This window comes from Phoca vitulina, unplaced genomic scaffold, assembly GCF_004348235.1.
Source record: "Phoca vitulina isolate PV1807 unplaced genomic scaffold, GSC_HSeal_1.0 scaffold4, whole genome shotgun sequence".
Classification (NCBI taxonomy): domain Eukaryota; kingdom Metazoa; phylum Chordata; class Mammalia; order Carnivora; family Phocidae; genus Phoca; species Phoca vitulina.
Genome location: NW_022589707.1, coordinates 81,580,703 through 81,602,962, shown reverse-complemented (window position 1 = coordinate 81,602,962; position 22,260 = coordinate 81,580,703). Strand labels below are relative to the sequence as shown.

Here is a 22,260-nt window from a genome sequence, read left to right as displayed (position 1 = left end):
GCTGATATATTGATCTAAAGCAAATCAGGATCTTTGAGCTTTACTGTAAAAATGTCCTCACTTTACTGACTATAAATTACTTTCCTTTATGCCTCTCTTTATATTTTTGCTAGAACTTGTCTCAATTTTTAAACTGTGGGTAGACGAGTTATATGACCATCATTTCCATCTCCCCGTAGTGAATGGGGTGTGGGGTCGGAGAGGGGCGCACCAGGCAAGTAGTGCAGTAGTCAAGGTAAACACTGGGTTTTGTTTTTGTTTTAAATGTTATTATTTATTTGACAGAGAGAGAGAGAGCACAAGCAGGAGGAGCGGCAGGCAGAGGGAGAAGCAGACTCCCAGTCGAGCAAGGAGCCCAGTGCAGGGCTGGATCCCAGGACCCTGGGATCATGACCTGAGCCGAAGGCAGATGCTTAACCAACTGAGCCACCCATGCGTCCCGGTTAACACTGGGTTTTGACAACAATTACCAAGAACTTCATCCCTTATATCCACATCCCTCCATGCCCACTTGCAGGGATGGAGCACAAGTGTTCCCTGCACAAACTTTTGGCAAACTAACTGTAACCTCCACAATTTCTCTAGATTATTTCAGTCTAGCTACTGAAACGGGGAAGAAGGTTGCGATTCAGGGTGGAAGCCTTGCTGCGAAGAAAGCCATGGACATCTGGCTCCAGTGTGCATGCCACTCTGTCTCTCAGGAACTAAGTGCAGAGAACGGGAGCAGGACGAAGGCGAAGAAGGACACTGCTGACATTCTGAGCCCCTGACAGCGAGGGCTGCCACACGGCAGGGCCACCAACTGGAGTCAGGGGGCCCGGGAATGGATGGTGTCACACTGACTTAAATTCTCAACTTCTAAAATATGAAAAGAAGACCTGTCTGCCTCCTTTAGGAAAGAATTTTAAAAGAACTTCAGAAAAGAACTTAAAAGACCCCACAAAAAACAAAAAAAACCTGAAGAACTTAAAAAAAGAAAAAAAATCTTTGAAAGTGCCTGTAAGCTACAAATTCCTATTCAAATGTGAGAGACAGGTTTATTTATTGTGAGCTAATATGATCAATTTTAAAATTACCACTTTCAAAATATACTATGTAAAAAGCAGTATAAACTCACAAAAACAAAAAGGTTAACAGATGATGTTTTCAAACGTGACAAGCCAAATTTAGTTTTCCCAGACTCTCGGTTTCCACCTTCAGATGTTCCTATCCTGTGGGTATTCTGTGTGTATTTACCTATGCGCGCGCGCGCACACACACACACACACACTAATGGAGACTAGGAGAATACAGAACTAAAAAAATAGGAAATGTATTATCTGCCTGAAAAAACAAGCAAATATGATTAAAGAATATACTAAACTCCTAACATTTTTGGAGATCTTAGTGAATCCTCAAGGAAAAATACAGAAATATTTATACAGGTTTGACTTTCTCCCAAATGCCATCCCAGGGGAATACTGAGAGTCCTGTGTTTCTCTGAATAGCTACATGCTTGTCTAACCAGTGATCCCCTCCATTCCTAAACTATATCCCACCAGATTAGTCTTAACTCCTCTGCTCCCAGGAGACCCAGAAGTATAACTGATTCAAGCCTTCTTTCATCTCAGAGCGTCCTTACAAGAAAAATGCTCCATGATATGACGTAAACTGAATGAGCCTCTCTATTCCTGGCAGTGAAAAGAGCTTCCCACACCTGTGACTCAAGCCCCCACTGGTACCAGCAGGACCTACTTATCTTCTCACCTCTTTATGCCTGGCAGACAAGCAACACTAAGTGAACACCTCAGCATGAATCAACAGAGCAAGTCTCCTCGTCCCAGTCATTTTACTTGCTCTACTGAGTGTGGATGTGGGGCCCTGAACAGGTAAAAGTCCTTGTCCCTGAAGAGCTTGACCAAGTTCCGTCATATTTCCAAATACAATGACTGAAGGGCTTACACCACGCCAAAAAGCTACCTAACCAAAAAATTCAGGTAAATTAGAAATTCCATAGAAGACTAAAACAACTTAAATTCTATAAAAATAAAAGCAGGGTCCCCTCCCTCCCTCTTCAGCAGCTTTGTTTTGTTTTGTTTATAAAGATTTTATTTGAGGGAGACAGCGAGACAGAGTACAAGCTGGGAGGAGAGGGAGAAACGGGCTCCCCGCTGAGTAGGGAACCCCATGTGGGGCTCCGTCAATCCCAGGACTCCAGGATCATGACCTGAGCCAAAGGCAGCTGCTTAACTGACTGAGCCACCCAGGTGCCCCTCTTCAAGCTTTGTACTTTCACTCAATAAACTTTGCTTTGCTGCCCACCAAACAAACAAAAAAAACAAAAAAACCAAAAGCAGTCAATTGAAAGCGTGATCCAATGAGTTTGGTCTTCAAAAAAGCAAACCAGGAAAATTAATAAGTCAGGAAACGACAGATGTTGGCGGGGATGTGGAGAAAGGGGAATCCTCCTACACTGTTGGTAGGAATGCAAGCTGGTGCAGCCACTCTGGAAAACAGTATGGAGGTTCCTCAAAAAGTTGAAAATAGAGCTACCCTATGACCCAGCAATTGCACTACTAGGTATTTACCCCAAAGATAAAAATGTAGGGATCCGAAGGGGCATGTGCACCCCAATGTTTATAGCAGCAACGTCCACATTAGCCAAACTATGGAAAGAACCTACATGGCCATCAACAGATGAATGGATACACACACACACACACACACACACACACAATGGAATATTATGCAGCCATCAGAAAATGAAATCTTGCCATTTGCAATGACGTGGATGGAACTAGAGGGTATGCTAAGCAAAATAAGTCAATCAGAGAAAGACAATTATCATATGATCTCACTGATATGTGGAATTCAATAAAACAGAGGATCATAGGGGAAGGGAGGGAAATGGGTGATGGACATTGGGGAGGGTAGGTACTATGGTGAGCACTGTGAATTGTGTAAGACTGATGAATCACAGACCTGTGCCCCTGAAACAAATAATACATTATATGTTAATAAAAAATTAAAAAATTAAGTTTGAAAAAAATAATAAAGCTACTTCTGGTTTCCTTCCAAAAAAAAAAAAAAGCAAGCCAGGTCGATAGCAGTGCATATAGTTTGCATCTCTGAGCATAATACTGGGAAAGAAGCTCCAAGTTAAAGAAATAAGAGCCCTAAGTTGTGTCTTTGGTCACTAAACACACACACACACACACACACACACACACACACACACACAATCACCCTGTCTATACTGGAGCCACATCAGTGAAATGGACCTTTTGCAGAAGTGTTCCTATACCCTGAAGGGAGATGTACACAATAATCTTGGAGTTGACCAAATAATTAGCATCCCTATTTTCCTATTAGTTGCGTTTTCTAGCAGTAAACACTTTCTGAATCTGTTAACTGTCTAAATAAAAGATTCTAGAAATTATGTAAATTGAGACCATGTTAGCTAATTATTTTTGACACAGTAAACACTTAGCTCAGAATGAATTAAATTCTTTTATGCTTGTGTTTCGAAAATTAAAAGTGAAGTAAGCTGCACCCTTGAACCAAGGAAGAATTAACTTTTTAAAAGACGGACAGCAAAAAAAGCAAATAAACAACAAAGCCTGAAATATTTTGCTCATTAACCTAACAAGCACCTTTTCAAACTTTCTTATACATATTTAATTCCTGACACTGAAAAGGACCACTTATTTTCTATATGTTTTTGTTAAAGGATGAGGAGCTTTGACCATCTTCGTAAGTAATCAGAGATACTCTAGTTGTGCTGTCCTTGTGAGCCTCTGAGTTTGTTTCCAGATGGATGCATGGTGCCCAAGAATCCACTGGGATTCGGCTCCTAGAGGGGCTGCTGGGGACTAGGACAGAACTACAGTTGGAGGGTACTCTCCAGAGCTTCCCAGTCTTGGTCCCGAGGAGACACAGATTATAAGCCATGTACCCTCAAAGTACTTGTGATCCGACATAATGGGAATTGTGGGAGAGGCAGGCATTTGGGGAACCAATTTTTTTCTTCCTTTCTGATTATACAGCATGAGGTCAGGTGTCCAACCCACCTAGACATAGGGAACATGGCTGGAGACTGACACAGTCAGATAAAATACAGACACTCGAGCTTTTAGAAAGTACCAGAGCTTGCACGACCACTAAAAAGATACACATTTTCGTTCTTTCTATTCATAAACCAAACTCCTCAAAATATAACTGATATTTTAAAATACCAATAAAATATTATTACACTAGGAAAAAACCACACCTACTTGCTCTTGCTTATGAATGAACTTGATTCTCAACTTTTTAATTCATGAGAACTTTACTCAAAATGCCCTCTAAGGAACAGAAAAAATAGTCTCAGCTAGGAGAGTCCTAAGGTTGCTGAACTTACAGAACGACACAGAGAGTGGATGTAGTAACAATGCTGAGAGAAAGAATCCCAAATACTTTCAGGATTCTAAAATGTGAGCTCAGGAGAGAAGTAAGATATAAGAAGGGCCACTGTCCAAACTACATAAATTCAATCTCTGTTTCTGTGCATATTGAAATGGTCCCTCTTCTTACAGCTTTTTTTTTTTTTTTTTTTGAGCAAGAGTGCACATGTGCAAGAGGGAGGCGAGGAGGGGGAGGAGGATACAATCCCTAGCAGGCTCTATACCCAGCCGGAACCCTTACACAGGGCTCAATCTCACCACCCTGAGATCATGACCTGAGCTGAAATCAAGATTGGGATGCTCCACCAACTGAGCCACCCAAGTGCCCCTGAAATGGTCTCTTCTAAACATACGTGGTTAAATATGTACAAAGGGCATATTTTTGGAGACAGAATAGTCTGTTGGTAAGAGTGAACAATCCAGACTGGACTACTACTAATATCAAGAAAGCCCAAAGTTACAAGAGTTCTAAGTGTCACACATTCATAAAGTCACAACAAAACAGACTCAGAAAAAGGTAATTAAGAAAAATATAAGGGCTTTGAAATGGAGACCAACCGAGAAAACAATCTGGGGATATGATTAAGGTTGGTCTAATCATAAAGGTACAGTTATAGAAAATACCTACATTCAAACCCTCTCCATCGCTTCACAGAATGAAGATGTTCCTGCTATCCTAGTCTCAGCTCAGATGCCTCCTCCGAAGCCTCTCTGTGAACACCCAGTTGAGAGGAGCTCCCTCCAGTTCCCCTCAAGAGCTCCTCCTAGGGGCACTTGGGTGGCTCAAATCGGTTAAGCATCTGCCTTTGGCTCAAGTCATGATCTCAGGGTCTTGGGATGGAGCCCCAGAAGGAATCGGGCTCTCTGCTCAGTGGGGAGTCTGCTTCTCCCTCTCCCCTTCCTCACCCCCAACTTGTGCTCCCTTTCTCTCTCAAATAAAATCTTAAACAAACAAACAAACAAAAAAGAGTTCCTCCCAGAGCTATAAGTGCTATCTCAAGGGATTCAGGGTATTATGTTTACTGTCAGCTTCCCCGCCCCCATGTGTAAGCTCTGTGAGGGCGGGGTCCTTCCTCGTCTGTCTGCTTCACTACTGCATCCCAGCGTCTAGAACACTGCTTGAAATACATCAGGTTCAACAAATACTGAATGAATAGTGCCGATGGAAATTAATACAATAGAGGTGCTCCCTGACAGCGATTATATGGGCAAATATAAGTGATATTCACACAAGTATTAAATTCGTGAAACCTGTAAATTAAAATACAGTATTGGGTGAAAATATAAAATAGACTTAAAAACAGTAGAGCTTAACTAACCTTTGGCTTTTTGTACAAGGAGCAAAAAGCAATCTCATTTATGCCTCATAATTATGAAAATGTAACCCAGATGTTAGTGTCCAACAGAAATAATGAAAAATTTCACAAGACAATTAGTGTAGAAAACAATGGTAATTTTTACTTAAAATATGGAAAAGAGGACTTCAAGAGATCCATGTTTCCATTTTTTTAAAAAATCAAGGTGAATGTGACATACAATGAAATGCACAATATGAAGGATTTTGACAAATGTACACATCTATGTAACCAACACTCCAGTCAAGACATTAACATTTTGCCTGTCTGGCTCAGTCGGTAGAATGTGCAACTCTTAATCTCGGGGTTGTAAATTCAAGCCCCACATTGGGTGTGCAGATTATTTAAAAATAAAATCTTAAAAAAAAGATATAAACATTTACAGCATCCTGAGAAGGTGCCATGAGCCGCCTTACACAGTCAATCCCCACTATCCCATAGGAAGCTACTATTAGGATCTCTATCACCATATTTAGCTTTGCCTTTCTTTGAATTTCATATAAATGTGAGATTCATTCTAGCTGTTCAGAGGATCAATAGTTTGTTCTTTTTTTTTTTTTTAAAGATTTTTTATTTATTTTTTTGAGAGAGAGAGAATGAGAGAGAGCAAGCACATGAGAGGGGGGAGGGTCAGAGGGAGAAGCAGACTCCCTGCAGAGCAGGGAGCCCGATGCGGGACTCGATCCAGGGACTCCAGGATCATGACCTGAGCCGAAGGCAGTCGCTTAACCAACTGAGCCACCCAGGTGCCCCAATAGTTTGTTCTTTTTTATTGCTGAGGGTATTCCGTTGCATAAGTACATCACAATTTGTTTACCCATTCTCTTGTTGATGGGCATTTGGGTTGTTTCCAGTTTGGGTTATTTTGAATAAAGTGTCTATAAATATTTATATACAAGCCTTTTTGTGAACATATGTGTTTATTTCTCTTGAGTAAATGCCTAGAGTGGGATTGCTGGGTCATAGGTGGGAAATGTTTAACTTCATAAAAACCCACAGTTTTCCTAAGCGTTTGTACCATTTTACACTCTCACAGCAATATATGAGAGTTCTAGTTACTCCATATCTTTGACAACATAGGGAATGTCTTCTTATTTTAGCCATTCTTGTGTGTGTTGAATGGTGTATCCTTGTGGTTTTCACTTTCATATCCTTGATAACTAAAAATACCGGGGCGCCTCGGTGGCTCAGTCGTTAAGTGTCTGCCTTCGGCTCAGGTCATGATCCCGGGGTCCTGGGATCGAGCCCCACATCGGGCTCTCTGCTCAGCGGGAAGCCTGCTTCTCCTTCTCCACTCCCCCTGCCTTGTGTTCCTTCTCTTGCTGTGTCTCTCTGTCAAATAAATAAAAAAAAATCTAAAAAAATAAAAAATAAAAAATAAATAAAAATACCGAGCACCATCCTATGTGCTTACTGGCCATTCTGATGTCTTTTTCATTGAACTAGTCAAGTCTCTTACTCAGTTTGATTGGAATTTCATTATTGAGTTTTAACAGTTCCTTTTATATATTATCAGTAACGATATAATAGAATACATAATAGAAAGAAATCCTAGTTGTAAGAACAAAAATGAAATAAAACCAAGAAAAGATAGGAAAAACCTTTACGGAGAAAATTAAAGGAAGACTGAATAAATGGAGATATATCATGTTCACGGATAATTTAAGACTCAATATCATTAAAATGTCTTTTCTCTCCAAATTTGTTTATAAATCAAGTATAATTCCAATAAAACTGCCAATAAAGTTTTCACAAAATTTAAAAAGCTTATCCTAAAAAGATCTATGGAATAATAAAAACCTATGAATAAGCAATTTTGAAAAAAAACTAAGGTGAGAGTTACCCTCCTTACCATATACCAAGACCATATAAAGTCATATTAATCTTAATTAGGTAAAGAGGTATTGATGAAGGATAGAAAAAAACAACAGAACAGACTAGAGATGTTAAGTACATTCACAAAGTATATATGGAAATTTGATATTTAAAAATCAGTGGGGAAAAAGGTCAATAAATGATGCATATTTTAAAAAATAAAATGAAATTCCCCTTTCAAACCATACACAGAAATATATTATCAATGGATTAAAATCTTAAGTATGAAACTCAACTTAAAATTTAGAAATTAAGAAACTTAAAATTACGAAATTCTGTTCAACCAAAATTACCATAAACAAAATGAAAAGACAACCCAAGACTGGAAGAAGATTTTCCCAATGCATGTTACCAACAAAGGATTAATAACCAGAATATTAATAAGAGAAAAGAAAAAGAAAGGAGGGAAGGAAAGAAATCCTCCTACAAATCTGTAAGAAAAACACCATCAGTTGGATAAGAAAAATGGCACAGAACAAAAAAATTTTCCACAGAAGACAAACTAGAATTATGGTCAATGAACATAAAAAGATGCTAAGTGTTACTAGTAATCAGGAACTAGCAAATTCAATTCACAATGAGATTCTATCTAACATGCATCCTCTTGGCAAAGTTTGTTAAAATCTGACCATAGCAAATGTTAGCGTGGAAAACCAGGAACTCTTACACTCTGCTGAGAAGTGAAGTAGTTTAACAACTTAACGGAGCAAAATGGCAGCATGAGGCGTATGTTACAGCTCTGCACCCCCTACAACCAGCCTTTCCTCACTTAGGTGTTTATCCTAGACTAGCAGTTCTCAAATTTTTTGGTCTCAAAATCTCTGTCCACTCTTAAAAATTATTTGCTTTTATGGGTCATATCCATTGCTATTTGTCGTACTAGAAATTAAAACTGATAAATTTAAACAGTATTTCATTTAAAACTACCAACAGCAAAACAACACCTGGTATTATAAATAACATTTTTTTAGGGAAAATCACTATATTTTCCAAAACAAGCAAAATTTAGAAAAAGAATGACTTTGTTTTACATTTTTGCAAATCCAATATAATGGAAGAAAATTGGGTTCTCATATCTGCTGCTACTTTCAGATGTTACAATATCATATATCATGTACCCTCTGAAAAACTCTACTATACACACTTATGACAGAATGAGAAGGGGGAAAAGGCAAAGAACATTGTTGTTGTTGTTATAGTTTTCACCCTAGAGACTCGCTGAAAAAGTCTAGGATTGGGAGGGAATGATCCTTCAAGGGGTCCCCAGACCACACTTTGAAAACCACCTTTCAAATTCTAGTACATGTGCATAACACACACACACACACACACAATATTCGCTACAGACTGTAATTTGTTTCCAACAAATTGGAAATACCCAAAGTATTTATCAAAGAGTAGATAAAGCTTCTATTTATACAAAGGTATACTACATAGCAGTCTAAAATAAATGAACTAAAGCTACGTGAATCAATGGAACATCATCTCAAAAACTATTCTCAAAAATAAAGTGGAAAAGTGGAAAATTGTAACTTACATAAATGAAACTTTTATGACCCAATTCCTACAAACTTTGAAAATATGCAAAACAGGGGCACCTGGGTGGCTCAGTTAAGCATCTGACTCTTGATTTCGGCTCAGGTCATGATCTCAGGGTCTTGAAATTAAGCCCCATGATGGCTCCATGCTGGATGTGGAGCCTACTTGGGATTCTCTTCGTCTCCCTCTGCCCCTCCCCAACCCTTGTGTGCACACTCTCGCTCTCTCTCTCTCTCTCTCTCTCTCAAAAAGACTAAAATAAAACATTAAAAAATGTTAAAATTTGTAAAAGCTAGGAGATGACTTACGTGAGTGTTCCTTACTTAGTCTCTGTTCCTTTCTGTATAGTGGAAATGTCTCACAATAAACAAAAGGAAAAAATGTTCTGCTCTACTTAGTGTTGGCAGATAAAAATCTCTCAAATATGCTCTGACACTATCAGATTAATTCACATTGTATTTTTTTTAACTTTATGATCTTTGACATATAAAAACTGTAGATATTTAAGATGTACAACTTGATGTTTTGATATGTATGTTTTGAAAAGATTACCCCAGTCAAGCTAAATAACTTCTCCATCACCTCTACATAGTTACCCTTGTGTATGTGTGTGTGTGTGAAGATTTAATTTAACCCCTATCCTCTGAGCCAATTTCAAGTATATGATACAGTATCAGTAGCTATCATGAGGATGCCGTACAGAAGATCTCCAGAACTCTTTCATCTTGTGTTAACTGAAACTTTGTACCCTTTTGATGCTAAACGTACTCTTAAAATATTTTTCACAGAACACTTTTTACAAATGAGTTTTGATTAGAATTCAAACACTGAAATACCTTTTGGATTCTTTTTAAGGGATTACAAAGAAATCATTTTAAGACTTATTATGGATCAAAAGTCCTAATATTGCCTTGTCGATAAATTGTCATTAGTGATAGTCAAATAAGAAATCAAAGACCTGTGAACAACTCCATTGAGAAACAAAGGTATCCAAAAGGACGGTCTTTTTTTCCTTCTAAAAATATATAGAGATAGCAATATGTAGTGGAGCAAGTAGAGAATTCTGGGTTTTCAGCATAAAACCACATTGTAATGTAAAACTTCGGGAGGTAGAAATCTGTCCCACCATGAGCTTAGTGTTCATAAATATTATGACACAAGGAAATGGCAAAAAGCTGTCAATTTAATACAACTATTTTTTCCAATTAATTTATATTTCAGGCACATATTCATATTTTTACTATAAGCATCTGCCTCATTTAAATAAAGTGACTATTTTCAAGACTTCTACCTACATCTTCCTAAGATGTTTTAAAATGACTTGTGAAAACTAAAATGAAACCATAAACAGGGGAGCTACTGCACACACGTATTTATTTATTCTGCCAGTTAACCCCGGATTCCCAAGGGAGGGGATGGTGTGAAAACAAAGCAGAGCTTTATGCCATTGTTTTTAAAACTTTTTTTAAGTTGGACTATTTACCTTGCATTTCAAATGGAATTCAAGAAGGACTTGAGATTTAAAGGAGCCCGGGCTTGTTAAAGTCTGAAACACTTAGCTAAAAGACTTTACCTTTATACTTTTCATTAATAACTTTTTTTTTTGAAAAAGCACCATCACTATGCCTTGATTGCAATCTCTAGATTCTTACATTTCCAATCAAACTTCATTTTTAAAAAGTGTCATGTTCTCACTGACTTTTAGAGCTCGCCTACTGTCTCTTTCGCTTTCCCTCCCTCTCTTTAACAAAACTATATATAACGCTTAGTATATGCCAAACACTGTTACCCCATTTAATTCTTACAACAACCCTCTCTGGTAGGTACTATCGTTATTCCCATTTCATGGAGGAGGCAACTGAGACACAGATGGCAAAGTAACTCGCTCAAGGTGCCAAAAGTTATCAGTGGCAGAGCCAGGATTCAGATCCAGAATTCGTGCCGAAGTCAGTCCTTTTTTTTTTTTAAGTTTCCGTTGTTTCTGATTTTTCATGTCACTATAAATTTTCAGCAACTAAACGCAATCTATCTGTTTTCCACAAACTACCGAGTTTAACAAATGTGAGGCAGAGCACAAGGGGCTCTACTGACCATATTTCTCACATTAGTGGAGGGGAAAAAAAAAAGAGAATGACATGGTAGTACAGGGAGGGACTGAGGCAGAAGATCACATTTTCAGTTTAGGACAAAATTATCTGGAGCATGTAAGTGGAGATGGCTGGTAAGCATGCAGACATGTCAGTCTGAATCTCAAAGACAGGGGAGGTCTGTGCTGGTGCTGGGGGAAAAGCCAAAGGGCAAGCGAGCCTTGGGGGGTGGGCAGGATTCATGCAATAAAGGGTAGGAATGATGACAAAAGGCCAAGAGATTAAAAAAAAAAAAAAAGGACAAAGCAGGTTCAGGGCCACAGACAAGATTCAGATTTAGCATGGGGCTCATATAAAGCAGAAGCAGTGACATGGAAGTTTGGGTGGGTCAGAATATGTCCTCAATGAGAAACATTCTATTAGAGGGGTGCCTGGATGGCTCAGTCGGTTAAGCGGCCACCTCTTGATTTCAGCTCAGGTCAGGATCTCAGGGTCCTGAGATGGAGCCTCGCAACAGGCTCCCCGCTTAGCGGGGAGTCTGCTTGCGATTCTTTCCCTCTGCTCCTCCCCCCACCCCGCTCTTTCTCTTTCTCTCTCTAAAATAAAATAAATCTTAAAAAAAACAAGAAACATTCCATTAGAAATCCTTACCCACTAGACAAACCTCTGTACCTGTGTTCTTTTGCATTTTGCAGAATGACCAAATATCAGGGCAATATATGATAAAACCTCATTTCTTAATATAATGAAGTGTAATTCTCTGAATCTGAAGATAGGCTAAGGCATTTCCATTTCATGAAAACATTTTAAAATGCATTAATGTAATGGATTATTAGGAGACTATTTTAAATGTTTACATGCCTTCAGAAGGTTTCAATCACTTTAGAAATACACATTTATGGACCTTTACGATTATTACACATTTAGTATTCAAGTGACGTTAATTTAAGATACACTGGAGCACCTCCTGTGGGCAGGAAAGCTTTGGAGGGAGAGAGCATGTGCCTACATATTCCCGCCCGCCTGTGGTGAGGACACCTCACGGCCACAAAGCTTATGCTGATGTATAGCATATTCGTCCTGCCATCCTTATATAGCATTAATGCAACAGAGAATCCTGTGAAGATCATTCGTAGGGTGAAATATAAGTTAACCTCTGGAAAAGGAGCAGGATTTGGCAGAACGTTAAGGACAGAGGACTGGGCACTAAGAACCAAGAAAATAACTCACACAAGAGTACTTGTGAAGAATATATCCACTGAGCACCTTATCGTGTGCTTCTAAAGGCTGTCCTTTATTTACTATTTAGTGGATATCTACAAAAGACTTGCCTTTCATGTCTTTTTACAGTTAAAATTTATTTAATAGGTAATACAAGTATATCATAATCATTTTTTCAAAGGTTACCAAAAAGGAGCTCTTGAAAAGTCTCCCTCCTGACCAACTATCATCTCCAGAGCTGTCCCTCCTGAGATACACTATGGAACTGCATTTCTTTAAACTGTTTAAACTTTGATTTTCTTCTAATTCTGATTCGCATGTGCATGATTTAGTGATTCTTAACTAAACACCTATAATATGAGATGATTCTCTTTGTCACATCCCCAAAATTTGCACCAAGGGCACAAGTACTCCACAATCTAGGTTGGACTTCGAGATGCAGACAGGAATACAGGTTTAAAAGAAAAAGCCTGGATCTTACCTTATTTCCTTTTTATAAGATAGGATTTTCCTCTTTATTCTGCCAAACTTCTGTTGAATCAAACAATTAACTTATCTAATGAATGTCTATTAACACACACACGCGCACACACACACACACACACACGACCCTATCTACCTGCAGGTCCTTTATAATCTAGCAGCTTAAATCAGGAAAGCAAAGTTGATCAGAGCCACCTTACATACAATAGACTATCAAGTTAAGTTGTGGTCTCCAAAATGGTTCATGCAGAGCATAAGGCAATCTCTGGCATGCATTTTACTTCTTACTTTTTACTTCTTCCTTTCAAAGTTCATATTGTGGGGTGCTTTATCATATACAAAATAAGCTAATAAAATGGTACATGTGTAACACTTATAAAGACATATAATGAGAGTGCATACTCAAATACCTTCTGCTAGTGAGGTAGCAAAAAAGTTTTGAGAAATAAACAGCTCAGTATATCTGGTGTTCATTTCTAAAAATAAATACTTTATCAAGTTTCTAAAGTATATGAAGTGCAAATTTGAGTGAAACAGAGAAAACAAATCGTAAAAGGTACAGATCAGTACTTGGCTAGACTGTAAATTTTTAGAGGCAAAAGTAGAGAGCTTATTTTTTGATTTGTGGTTCTTTTCAACCATGGTCCTGCTATAGGAGTTACTGAAAATGAAGTGTACCACAATTAAGGAGATGGGCTCTGAACTCAAGGTCAGGTTCAAATCCTGACTCCATCACTTAACTTGGGGAAGGCTAAATGGTGCATGTATAAATGGCCTTGTCCAGTGTCTGGCACTTAAGCCACCAAAAATGTTAACAATTATTATTAAATAAAAGGAGCATCATTTAACAAACATTAGCTTTCTACAGTAACTGAAATGAAACAACTGAGTCATGTTTTAATTCAGCTTCACCTTTTGGAAAGATGCTTTTTGGGTCCAACTGAAATGTATTTAAGCACATGGAAGCTTTTTGCCTTCTTTTTTATATTAAAAAAAAAAAATCCCTCAGTAACACTCCCATGAAACTTTTTTGTCTTGGAACAGCTAATGTAAATTAAACAATGTCAGGCCCCAGCCAAACGGATACGGGAATAACTGTATACAGTATATCTTCTTGGCTTCACTTTTATGTGGAACATGTGTTTATATTTTGACCTTTTGTCTTTTTTTTAAGCAGAAACAGCATTTAAAACAGCAGCAACTGGAATGATTTTTTTTAAGTTTCCAAACATATTAAGTTACACATGGCACTGCCTATTGCTGAAACATTTATAAATATTACACCAACTGTGTTTATAGTTCCGATTTTTTTTAGATTGTTTTGTTTTCATATAAGCCATGACCTAAAAAATTTAGCTCAAATTCTTTCCACAAAATAATTACATAATGGAACAGTCTGAGTCATTTTGAATTTCCGAAACACAAAACTCGCTCCCATAAAATAAAGATAATGATCAGCATCATAGTGAGGTTTTTATATGGGTTTTTCCGACTATTTCAACCATACCTAAATGGTATGGATGAAACCGAAAGGACTATAAGAATAGGACCAAGAACATAGTGATAATTCATCCAACTCAGAAAAATCACCGCACTCTGTTTTCTTTCCCATTGTCTGTCCTTAAGCAATTGACATAAAAATAAAGTTTGTATTAGATTTCACTGCAATGAAAAAAAAAATTAAAGAACAAAAAAATTGGTAATTCTGAAGGTAAGAGTACAAAAGTACTTCTTGTTAGCCTTGGCTTTTAAACCTTAACTACCACCTTGATGGAAGAGAGAATTTATATGTAAGTTAATATAAATAATGCAAGGATTAGTTCTATGAACAAAGAAGACCAAAATCAACTAAACTGGGGCAAGGAACTTCTCTGGCTCTTAGCTGCCCCATCTGTTAAATGAAATAGATTACATATACTATCTAGAAGACAGTATCTGACAAAAAGATTGTTTCTTAAGTCCAGAGATAGTAAACTTAAGAGAATAATCATTTCTTTTTTCTTTAAAAAAAAAGGAAGGAGGGGCGCCCGGGTGGCTCAGTCGTTAAGCGTCTGCCTTCGGCTCAGGTCATGATCCCAGGATCCTGGGATGGAGCCCCACATCAGGCTCCCTCCTCCGCGGGAAGCCTGCTTCTCCCTCTCCCACTCCCCCTGCTTGTGTTCCCTCTCTCGCTGTGTCTCTCTCTGTCAAATAAATAAAATCTTTTAAAAAAATAATAAATAAATAAATAAGTAAATAAATAAAAGGAAGGAATTGGCACTCAGTATTTCTGCAGTGAGTAAATGAGTGAGTGAATGAGCACAGCATTCTATCTTCAACTTTCATACATTCCTTCTGCTAACAGGCCACCCGAGGTCCCAGCCCCTTGCTGGTATCAACTGAGTGTAGACACTACTCAGGTAGACCCCGCGGTCAAACTCCTTCACTGAATCCCAAGCTCCACCACAGGCTTTTCTCTAATTGCTACTACTCTCATTAAATGACTTCCTTAATGGGTCCACAAATAAGCTTCTTATTGAGGAATTCAAAGGTCTCTTGTTGGTATTTACACAGTTGAAAAAGAAACACATTTGCTTTTCTTGAGGCAGCTAGGAACAAAATCTTGACAGCTGGAAATTTACTGGAACCCATGGAATGGGATTTGCAACAATAATAACCATTAAATATTTATTCCATCCCACCCAGACACAGCATGTCACTGTACGTGCAACCTCAAATGGAAAGCTTATAACTGTCTTACATTAAATAATGGTTGAACAGTTTGATTTTTAAGACCGGTAGACAAATTAAAGTATCCTTCACTTTTTGTTCAGGTGTTCTCATTCTATGCTCTCTTCAAGGTATAAATTAGTCGAAGAACCTTCCGCAAGTCCCAACTGATGTTACTCCTCTCTTCCTCCCTTCCTCCCTCTTCTCCAGGTCTAAAGTTAACAGATGGGTAAGAGTTTGAGACAGGACACTATTTCAAGTCATTTGATTTCCCTATTCACTTAATACTACTATTAAAATGGATAATGTTCCTCACTGTTCAACTCTGAAAATCACAATTACCATCTAAACTCAAAATCTCTTTTAAATCTTCTCTATCATTGTTTTATGCTCATAATTAAAATAATGGCTTCAATATTTTAGCCATTGTAATGAATGATGTGATTCCCATTTCAGGAGGATTCAAAACTACCATATAAATTTAAAACTTACCATGTAAATTTCTAATAGCCAAAGACCATAAAGTCTCATTAATTATAAAATTCTGCAGCTCTCAGCTACAAATTATGAGCTGAAAGGATGTGGGTTTTATTACTGTGCAACATAACTTCACATTAAATCCTAAGTGGGAAATGCCACGTAAGCTCATTTCCTACTTCATTTCTCTAAAAAGTGCAAACACTAGATTCATTTCCCCAAAATAACAATGAAATTGCTATTCTGCAAGAAGTTTACACTTCTGAAAGATTTCATGTTAATGAGATCATTTGTCTTACACGGAAACAATGCTGGCTATGTGCACTGGTCCTGAGGCCCTTATAAATATCAATCCATTTATCCTCTAACAACCTTATGAGGTAAGGACTATTAGTATGATAATATGTCATTATGCCTAGCACAGCGCTTCATACGTGAAGGAAACTGAATGTCGTCTGACTTTCATGAACATTTTCAGACCAGTGAAATGAACTGAAGAGGTGGATGAAGAGCTAACAATTGGCTGCTTTGTCTCATAATCATCTCTAGTAGCCACCGAGAGAGCAGGTTCTTAGGTAAGAACACAGAGATAAAAGGGAGCCTAATAAATCAGCCAAAGGAGCAATTCATTACAGCTATGATGATTCTCTGCAAGTTCCTGCTCTCAGTGAGACCAAGAAGTCAATCAGTCAAAGTGTTTTGTACTCCCAGTTTGAGCTCGGTGAAGAACATTCTCACAGCAGATTCTTAGGGAGCTAATATATCTACTGCCCAGATGCCTTTTGCCAACTCATTTCAGGAAGACCACATAAGCCACTTCAGACAGCTGAACTTTTGAGCTCTATTCTTCAAGTTACAATGAAGCTTAGTTCTTCTGATTCTGTAGCAGAGACATAGAGGTAAAGAATATTTGCTCATAATCCTCTAAGAAAACTTCTTCGACACGTGACTGTTCTTCCAACCGCTCCTTAAGCAACCATTTCTCTCATGAAATAAATTTGTTCTCTTAATCTCCCCGCCACCATCATGAGCTCCAACTTTCCGATATTTTGTGTGATTTTAAAGACCTCTTATAAATTCCCCACATTCCCTTTAAATTGTAAAAAACATCATAGCTAGATCTGATTCTCCAACAAAGGTTTGACATAGGTCAAAGTTAAGAGGATTAAATCATAGTTTGTACATGGTGAATTTCTATTTATATATCTTGACATGCTTGCTTTATAAGATATTTAAATTTTTGACGTATTTACTTTGAACTCTAGATTTTTCTTCCACAATATGGAAAATTAGTTCTTCTGTATTTTATATACAGTAGTTCTTTTTCTTCCAGTTTGATTGCTTTTCATACCCACATGTAATTTAATTTTTTTCTGACCACTTGTCAATTTATAGGGGTAATTTGGAATTTTATTTACTTCATTTTATAATTTCAGCAATTTCACTGAAGAAATTATTGAGCAACACAAGATCTCACAATGATGCCTGCACGAAACCATTAATTACCACAGATTCCACTCCAAATTAGTACTGATCCAACTCTTTGGCCTGCTGTTAACCCTTCTAATATAGTCTAAGCCTGGGGACACTATCCTTTCAGAAGCGACATGTCATGCTTTATTTGCTTTCCCTTGGATGGGGCTGAGGTAGGCCATTATAGCTTCTTTCAGAAATTCAAGAGTTCCCAGGAAGGGTTATTACCATACGCTATTATCATTCTAACACCTAAAGGCTGCCCTTTTAACCAGAATTGATAGCAAACTGAAAGGAATAGAATAAACTTAGAAAACAGGAAAGAAATGGGACAGCTACCAGCAGAGAAAGGGATTCTTTGCAAAGACGGGAAGGAAGTAGACCACCTTCACCCATCTGACCATTTTGCCCAGTGCTATCAATGGTCATGCTACCAGACCCTAGCTCACTTACTTGATCCCACCACCACACTGAGGTCAAGGTCATATGCTTGATCCCCTACGTGAGTCAAATGGGCAGCAGTCTCATGGTCAAAAATTTGCCCAACCTCTCATAAATACCATCACTTGTCTTAAAGGGATTCATGAGAGTGGGTACTAACCAATCCATGCAAATTCATCACCATTACTGGAAAAATAACCAGGAAAACCTGACCTGTGAGTCAGTCCATTGGACAAGTTTCATTTAGGATGAACTCTCTGATGGTCTTGGGTCAGACAGATGTGAGTAAGAAACCAGGCTCTGCTAATTACTAGTCCTGTGTGTAACCCTGAACAAGTTCACTTTTCAGAGCCTTATAGACAAAACACATCAAGAGTCTCAGGTAGAGTTTGACACAAAAGGGATGCTCAAGTGATGCTGGCCCCAGCCCCTTCCAGAGATAAAACCTGGGAGTTAAGAGCAGAGGGATGGAGCCAGGCCCACCTGTGTTTCCATCCCGGTTTTGTAGTACACTAGCTATGAAACACTGGGCAAGTGACGGCCAGGATACAGCCAGGATAATGAATCAGAGCATTTAGATAATGCCTAGCACACGGCCAAGGTCAATAAACGGTGGCCACTTTTTTAAATGTTGATAAGACAAAGACATTATGATCACTATCTGTTGATCAGTGTTTCTCACAGTGTGGTCAGGGAACAATGAATATCAGAATGACCTGGGATGTCTGTTAAAAAAAAAAAAAAAGGACCCTATGTCCCACCTCCCCAACCTATTCAAAACCGCTCTCCAAGAGCAGTACCAGGTAATATTCATTTCTAAATCAAACTTCCTTGAGATGCATACAAAAATTAAGAAATTAGTGACCCAGTTGGTTTTGTGCTGGGTCACAGTAAATTAAGACTTGCCTTCTAGTACTTACTCTTTACTATGCTATGCTAGGAGAATTACCTGGTATCTGATGTTTTTATATTTTGGCAATTTTTGCACCTAAACATTAAATTAATAGGCTCACTTGTATTTCTGTTTATTTGTTTTCCAACAGCACTATTTTGACTTTTTCCCCCCCTCCAGCCAGGGGCCAGCAAACTATGGCCTTGGTTTGTGGCTAATTTTGTACAACCCCAACTTCCAGAGAAAATATGTATTAAAAAAAAAAAAAAAAAGAATATTTGATGAAGACCATATGTTGCTCACAGAACCTAAAATATTTACTGTCTAGCCCTTTACAAAAACGTTTGTCAACCCATGGTAGCCTATAATTTTTTTTTAACTGCAGGTCTCAACACAATTTACATACTTAAAAATAGTAATAATAAGAGAGAATCTGTTAAAATAGGAGATACTCTAGTCGATATTTTCTAATGCACCTAATAGAGGGAAGTACCACTGCCAAAGTTTCTGTTACATACGCATATATGTGTATCGGATAATGATCAAATTGTATTTGGTTGCAGTCAGAAAGTTTTAAAGTCCTTGTGGGTAAGGGTGGGAAATAAATAGTGCAACTGGTTAACGAGTATTCATTACAACTCACACAGACTAATTTTTACAATAAAGGTGCCTTGGAGAACATAAAACCATATAAAACAATTCCTGCTGTTCAGAAGTTAATGGCTTATTCATTACAAAATGGAAATAAAATCTGTTTTGTGTACAATCTACATTGTTGTAAGGAGAAAACGGAATCATCAAAGCAAAGTACTTCAAAACTCCTGTAGTACAAAGAAAATACTTTAGTTATACTAACAATAAATCGTACCAAACATATATAGGTTTTTTCCCACCTCCCTTAGCTCCTAGTTTCCTGCAACCTGGAAAATGAGTCCTCTTTTCTTCCTTTGTGTGTGTGCAAGTGCATGTACGTGTGTGTGCATGCCTGTGCCAGGAGCATAAAAGAAGTATTATATGCTTCTGCCCTTTCTGTATCATCCGTTATTAGCTTCTCCTTCCCCTCTATTTAAAATATGCCTTCTTTTACCTTTTCCTTAGTTCTAGCAAGGAAAGCATTTGATTAAATTCTTGTGCAAAAAGAACAATTAAGACTGTGATCATATTATCCCTGGAAACACTAAAGAGTCAAAAATTAACATTTTTAAAGTAACAATTTCCCTTTTTTATCTTCATAGAACACTAATGTCCAGGGTTTTTGTGATCATTTCAGACAAGCTAAAAATACATTAATTCTAAAACACATTTCAACAAATTTACAAAGAAAACACCTTTCTAGGAACACTCAAGGAAATGACACTTTAAAACGTTTTCATTATATGGAATACACTGCAGACACACAAACCACAAGCAGTGTAAATAAATACAGACTGGTGCAATGCTGAAATGCTTGTTTGTCTTCCACCACAAAGAGAAAACACTTGCACACCGTGGTATTTTAGCTTGGGATGTCATAAAGATGGGATTTAGGCATGTGGTGTAAATACAGGAGGCTGTAACTGTGAGTGTGTGTCTGTGTGTGTTAGGGAAAAGGGGTTGTAAGCAGAAGGGGTGGGACTTGCCAGGAGCAGCTATTTGAGAAAATTCCTTTTTCTTTCCCATTCATTCTTTCTAGCTTGTGTCTGGCACAGTCCTTACAATTACTCACTGACTTTTCATTCTAAAGACAACCAACAAGCTTTCAGAACTTCCTACAGCGTTTTTCACATACTTTTTTTTAAAAAGGCACCAAATCATTGAATGTTTGTTTTAAATAAAAAGCAAACCATTAGTCCGTTTCCTCATTCCAAAGACCCCATGAGTTGCAGGCTAAACAGGATCCTTTGTTGTGTGTCCAAAAATAACACAACGCAGTACTGGTAAATTGGAAAATAATAGATTACTCTGTTTCCAAGAATGTCATTTAGGATGAACTTATTTATTACCATAAATTTTGTTCTGCCCCAGTGAATACAATTTCATGCTCCTTTTAGTGACTATGCAGTCTTAACGACAGCAAACCCAATCCAACTGAATACCCTTCGCCTTTTCTGTTTGGACACTCCATTAATAAATACAAGGGCTGCAAGAGGATGCCAAGTGGGCCAGTTTCCTTTACGCACAATGGTATCCGTCCAGCGAAATCTCTCCAACCACAGTGAAAGTTGTCTTTCAGATGCCCACCCCACACCCGCCGTCCTCTGCCGGCGAGCCCAGGACGAGAGGAGGCACCTGGACAGACAGCCGTACCCTCTCAGCGCCCCACCACCTCCAGAGGAGGGGAGGAGGGGGAGGGCACGACTCGAAAGCCGAGTAGGAAGGTGGGCGAGTGGGAAAGACAGAAATGGATGCTGAGGGGGTGCGCGAGATGGGAAGGTAGGGAAGGCGGCGAACGCGGGGAGAGGAGGGTGAGCAAAGCTGCGGGATTCTAGAGCAAAGGGGGAACGGTGCGGGCGAGCGGGGACGCGCAGGGGGTCGGGTCCTCACCATTGAACGCCCCGGCTTCCGCGGCCTCCTCCTCCTCCTCCCCGTTCTCGGAGTCGGTGTGCATGGGCTCCTCGGCGAAGTTGACCCCCTTACTGGGGGTGCCGCCCCCGGCGGCGGCGCCCGCGTCCCCCCAGGTCCTGCCCTCATGGCCGAAGCGCGCGGCGCCTTTGCGCTCGTTCTCCTGCTGCAGGCGCGTGAAGTGCTGCAGCGCGAACTCCAGCAGGTCCGCGGGCTGGTGCCTCAGCACCTCCACCGTGAAGCCCTGCAGCAGCTCCGTCAGTCCCGCGGGAATCTCGATGCTCATCCTGCCTGCCGGGCGGCGGGCGCCTGGGCGCCGCCCTCGCCGCCTCCCCGGACCGGCCTGCGGCCCCGCGGCCGCCGAGCGAGCGCGGACGGCGCTGGAGGCGCTACCCGCTGCGAGCGCGGCGCTCTGGGCCCCGGCGGCCCGGCTGGCCCGGCCCGCGGCTCCCGGGGCGCGGCTGCTCCGTGCGGCGGCGGCGGCTGAGCGAGCGCGGCCCCGGGAGGGCTGGCAGCATCTCCGGCTCCTCCCGCTCCCGCCGCTGCCGCTCCTCTCCACCTCCCCCCGCCCCCCGCCCGGGCCGCCCCGCCCCCGCCCCGCCGCGCCGCGCGGGAGGGAGCGTCGGAGCGCGCCCACGTGACCCCCGGAAACCATGGCAACCTCCGCCGGCGGGCGCCGCACACCGCGGCTGGGAAGGTTGCGGTGTTGAAGACGCTGGAGGGCGGCGGCGGGCTGGCGGGGGACG

The 22,260-nt window shown here is 39.8% G+C and overlaps 1 protein-coding gene across 1 annotated transcript in view; it reads right to left on the bottom strand.

The window, feature by feature from the left end:
• PRKAR2B (protein kinase cAMP-dependent type II regulatory subunit beta) overlaps nucleotides 1–21,877 on the bottom strand; it is a 91,100-nt gene extending 69,223 nt beyond the window's left edge. Inside the window, exon 1 of the mRNA XM_032402367.1 lies at nucleotides 21,497–21,877. Coding sequence (XP_032258258.1) covers nucleotides 21,497–21,800 — 304 coding nt within the window. The 5' untranslated portion in view covers nucleotides 21,801–21,877. The remainder of the gene's footprint in view (nucleotides 1–21,496) is intronic.
• Between the last annotated feature and the right edge of the window lie 383 nt (nucleotides 21,878–22,260).